Source organism: Arachis hypogaea, chromosome 13 (assembly GCF_003086295.3).
Source record: "Arachis hypogaea cultivar Tifrunner chromosome 13, arahy.Tifrunner.gnm2.J5K5, whole genome shotgun sequence".
Classification (NCBI taxonomy): domain Eukaryota; kingdom Viridiplantae; phylum Streptophyta; class Magnoliopsida; order Fabales; family Fabaceae; genus Arachis; species Arachis hypogaea.
In genome coordinates this window covers 43948221-43953237 of record NC_092048.1, presented here as the reverse complement: position 1 = coordinate 43953237, position 5017 = coordinate 43948221, and the positions used below count along the sequence as shown (strand labels likewise).

Genomic DNA, 5017 nt, shown 5'->3' with positions numbered 1-5017 from the left:
TCTGGACTTGTCCCATATATGAATGGGTAGTTCCTAGGGAGAATTGGTGTCTGTAATCAGTTGATTATAGTGAAATTCCATCATTGTTGTGATGGAGACTGGACGTAGGCTGCATTGCACTTAGTGTAAGAACTGCAACTAATCAACCGGTTAAATGTTGAGGAATTAGGCTTGAAAGTGTCAGAGTTACCTTTTGATCTGCATTACATACTCGGCATCAAACAGTTATGACTAAGTCAGGTTGTAGACAAGTAGGTTTCAAGCTTGAGGGTAGAGACTTTGTGCACGATTTGATCTGTTTACCAATGGTGGGGCTTGAAATGATTTTGGGGTTTGATTGGTTGTCGAAGAATTGGGTTTTATTGGATTGCTTTGAACAGACAATTCGGTTTATGCCGGAAGGAGAAAATGGAGCAGTAATAGCTACGGGATATTACCTAAACTCTGTAATGGTGCATTGTAGTAGGGAGGAGTGTCAGGGTTATATTCTGTTGGCTGCTAATGCATTGGGTGATGTCCAGAACTTAGATCAGATACCGATGGTTAAAGATTTTCCAGAAGTATTCCCAGAAGATATCCCGGAGTTCCCACCTCAGAGGGAAATTGAATTTGAGATCGAATTGGTGACGGGAGCCGGGCCAGTGTCGATTGTGCCATATAGGATGGCTCCGATAGAGCTGGCAGAGTTAAAGACTCAGTTGGAAGAGCTTCTAAACAAGAGTTTCATTCGACCGAGTGTATCACCGTGGGGAGTGCCAGTTTTATTGGTGAAGAAGAAGGATGGAGGAATGCGCTTGTGCGTGGATTATCGACAGTTGAATAAGGTGACTATGAAGAACAAGTACCCGCTTCCAAGAAAAGATGACTTGATGGATTAATTACGAGGAGCTGGAGTGTTTTCCAAGATAGATTTAAGATCCGGTTACCATCAAATCAGGGTGAAAGAGGATGATATCCCTAAGACGGTGTTTAGAACACGCTATGGACACTACGAGTTTGCGGTAATGTCCTTTGGATTAACGAATGCACCTGCTGTTTTTATGGATTACATGAACAGAGTGTTTCGTCCCTTTTTGGACAAATTCGTGGTGGTTTTCATAGATGACATCTTAGTTTACTCTAAGACGGAAAAAGAGCATGAGGAGCACTTGAGGATTGTGCTGCAAATTCTAAAGGAGAGAAAGTTGTATGCTAAGTTGTCGAAGTGCGAGTTCTGGAAGGAAGAAGTAAAGTTCTTAGGCCACGTGGTGAGTAAAGGAGGAATAGCGGTGGATCCTTCTAAGGTAGAAGCGGTGATGGAATGGGAAAGACTGACGACTGTGACAGAAGTCAGGAGCTTTTTGGGTTTAGTCGGATATTACCGGAGATTTATCAAAGGATTTTCCCGGATTGCGCTACCGATGACGAAATTAAGGAGGAAAGAGGTGCCATTTGTGTGGACATCGGAGTGCGAAGAGAGTTTTCAAACTTTAAAGCAGAGAATAACTTCAGCACCTGTTTTGATCTTGCCGGAACCGCATGAACCGTTTGAAGTGTACTGTGATGCTTCCTTGAAGGGTTTGGGTTGTGTGTTGATGCAACACCGGAACGTGGTGGCTTACACATCGCGTCAGCTGAGACCGCATGAGGTGAATTACCCCACTCATAACTTGGAATTAGCGGCGATTGTGTTTGCATTGAAGATTTGGAGGCACCACTTGTACGGAGTAAGGTTTAGTGTCTTTTTTTATCATAAGAGTCTCAAGTATATCTTTGATCAGAAGGAGCTAAATATGCGCCAGAGAAGATGGATGGAGTTGCTTAAAGATTATGATTTTGAGTTAAGTTATCACCCTGGAAAGGTGAACATGGTAGCAGACGCTTTGAGTCAGAAATCTCTAACGATAGCTTGGATGAGGATTAAGGAAGAGGAGCTAGTAGATAAGTTTGTGGATCTTGAGCTGGATATTGGTGAAGTTGCCGGGAGAGCTTGTTTAAACCAACTACAAATCTCAAGCACGTTTAAATCAGAAATACAAAGGGCTCAGCAAGATGAGCAGAAGCTTCACCAATTGTTTCAACCAGTTGGTGATAATAGGCGCGAAGAATTCACTAAGGATGATGAAGGGTTATTGAGATACAAGGGAAGAATTTGCATACCGGATGTTGGGAGTTTGAGGTGAGACTAGCTGTCGAAGGCTCACAACAGTGGGTTTTCTATTCATCCCGGAAGCACGAAGATGTATTATGACTTGAAGAAGATGTTCTGATGGCCGGGGATGAAAGGTGATGTAGCAACCGTGGTATCCAAGTGTTTGACTTGTCAGAAAGTGAAGATAGAGCATCAAAAGCCGTCAAGAATGTGGTGCACGAAATTGTGATCTCAGGCAACGGTGCCAAAAACTTGGTGCATGTCTTAATAAATCGTTTTTCATTCACAACTTCGATACAACTAACCAGAAAGTGCACTAGGTCGTCCAAGTAATAAAACCTTACGTGAGTAAGGGTCGATCCTACGGAGATTGTTGGTATGAGCAAGCTATGGTCATCTTGTAAATCTCAGTCAGGAGGATATCAAATGGTTATGGAGTTTTCGAATAATAATAATAAATAAACAAAAAATAAAGATAGAAATACTTATGTAAATCATTGGTGAGAATTTCAGATAAGCGTATAGAGATGCTTTCGTTCCTCTGAACCTCTGCTTTCCTGCTGTCTTCATCCAATCATTCCTACTCCTTTCCATGGCAAGATTTCTGTAAGGCATCACCGTTGTCAATGGCTACATCCCATCCTCTCTGTGAAAAAAGTCCAAATGCTCTGTCACGGCACAGCTAATCAACTGGAGGTTCTCGATCATACTGGAATAGGATTCACCCTCCTTTTGCATCTGTCACTACGCCCAGCACTCGCGAGTTTGAAGATCGTCACAGCCATCCCTTCCCAGATCCTACTCGAAATACCACAGACAAGGTTTAGACTTTCCGGATCTCAGGAATGGCCATCCATGGGTTCTAACTTATACCACGAAGATTCTAATATCTCGGACTCAGTCCTTTGTATTAGATATCTAAGAGATACTCATTCTAGCTTGTTTGCATGTAGAACGGAAGTGTTTGTCAGGCACGCGTTCATAAGTGAGAATGATGATGAGCGTTACATAATCATCACATTCATCATGTTCTTGGGTGCGAATGGATATCTTAGAAGCGGAATAAGTTGAATTGAATAGAAAAACAGCAAATACATAAGTGATGAAGGTCCAGGCATGGCCGAATGGCAAGCCTCCAAACGTGATCAATATGATCCAAATTTGAACTAAAAATCCTAATATTATCAGATGTAAATACAATAGTAAAAAGTCCTATTTATACTAAACTAGTTACTAGGGTTTACAGAATTGTAAATGATGTAGAAATCCACTTCCGGGGCCCACTTGGTGTGTGCTTGGGCTGAGCTTGAAGTTTGTACGTGGATAGGTCATTCTTGGAGTTGAACACCAGTTTGTAACGTGTTTCTGGCGTTGAACTCCACTTTGCAACTTGTTTCTGGCGCTGGACGCCAGACTGCAGCATGGAACTGGCGTTGAAGGCCAGTTTACGTCCTCAATCCTTATTCAAAGTATGGACTATTATATATTTCTGGAAAGTCCTGGATGTCTACTTTCCAATGCAATTGGAAGCGCACCATTTCGAGTTCTGTAGCTCCAGAAAATACACTTTGAGTGCAGGGAGGTCAGAATCCAACAGCATCAGCAGTCCTTCTTCAACCTCTGAATCTGATTTTTGCTCAAGTCCCTCAATTTCAGCCAGAAAATACCTGAAATCACAAAAAAACACACAAAATCATAGTAAAGTCCAGAAATGTGAACTTAACATAAAAACTAATAAAAACATCCCTAAAAGTAACTAGATCCTACTAAAAACATACTAAAAACAATACCAAAAAGCGTATAAATTATCCGCTCATCACAACACCAAACTTAAATTGTTGCTTGTCCCCAAGCAACTGAAAATCAAATAGAATAAAAAGAAGAGAATATACTATAAATTCTAAAATATCAATGAAACATAGCTCCAATAAGATGAGTGGGACTTGTAGCTTTTTGCCTCTTGAATAGTTTTGGCATCTCACTTTATCCATTGAAGTTCAGAATGATTGGCATCTATAGGAACTTAGAATTCAGATAGTGTTATTGATTCTCCTAGTTCAGTATGTTGATTCTTGAACACAACTACTTTATGAGTCTTGGCCGTGGCCCTAAGCACTTTGTTTTCCAGTATTACCACCGGATACATACATGCCACAGACACATAACTGGGTGAACCTTTTCAGATTGTGACTCAGCTTTGCTAAAGTCCCCAATTAGAGGTGTCCAGGGTTCTTAAGCACACTCTTTTTTTGCTTTGGACCTTGACTTTAACCGCTCAGTCTCAAGTTTTCACTTGACACCTTCACGCCACAAGCACATGGTTAGGGATAGCTTGGTTTAACCGCTTAGGCCAGGATTTTATTCCTTTAGGCTCTCCTATCCACTGATGCTCAAAGCCTTGGATCCTTTTTATTACCCTTGCCTTTTGGTTTTAAGGGCTATTGGCTTTTTGCTCTTGCCTTTTGGTTTAAAGAGCTTTTGGCTTTTTCTGCTTGCTTTTTTTTCTTTTTCTATTTTTTTCGCCATTTTTTTCTTTTTTTTTTTTCTACAAGCTTTTGTATTCACTACTTTTTCTTGCTTCAAGAATCATTTTTATGATTTTTCAAATTATCAAATAACATTTCTCCTTTTCATCATTCTTTCAAGAACCAACATATTTAACATTCATAAACATCAACTTCAAAAGACATATGCACTGTTCAAGCATTCATTCAGAAAACAAAAAGTATTGTCACCACATCAAAATAATTAAACTAGTTTCAAGGATGAATTCGAAACCATGTACTTCTTGTTCTTTTGTTTTTAAAACATTTTTCATTTAAGAGAGGTGATGGATTCATATTCACTACTTTAAGGCATAGACACTTAGACACTAATGATCATGTA

At 40.2% G+C, this 5017-nt stretch overlaps 1 protein-coding gene across 1 annotated transcript; it reads left to right on the top strand.

The window, feature by feature from the left end:
• Positions 1-227: 227 nt before the first annotated feature.
• Positions 228-2162, top strand: LOC140177583 (uncharacterized). The gene is made up of 3 exons (XM_072210713.1): positions 228-720; positions 1102-1424; positions 1761-2162. The coding sequence occupies exons 1-3, from the start codon at positions 228-230 to the stop codon at positions 2160-2162; spliced, it is 1218 nt and encodes a 405-aa protein (XP_072066814.1).
• The last annotated feature ends 2855 nt before the right edge of the window (positions 2163-5017 follow it).

Bases quoted from the DNA above. Each gene is read 5' to 3' on its own strand.
- LOC140177583 (XM_072210713.1), top strand. From the start codon at position 228: ATGACTAAGTCAGGTTGTAGACAAGTAGGTTTCAAGCTTGAGGGTAGA. The intron at 721-1,101 runs GTTTCATTCGAC...TGGTTTTCATAG, and splicing joins GGAAGAGCTTCTAAACAAGA to ATGACATCTTAGTTTACTCT. The intron at 1,425-1,760 runs GTGCCATTTGTG...ATCTTTGATCAG, and splicing joins CGAAATTAAGGAGGAAAGAG to AAGGAGCTAAATATGCGCCA.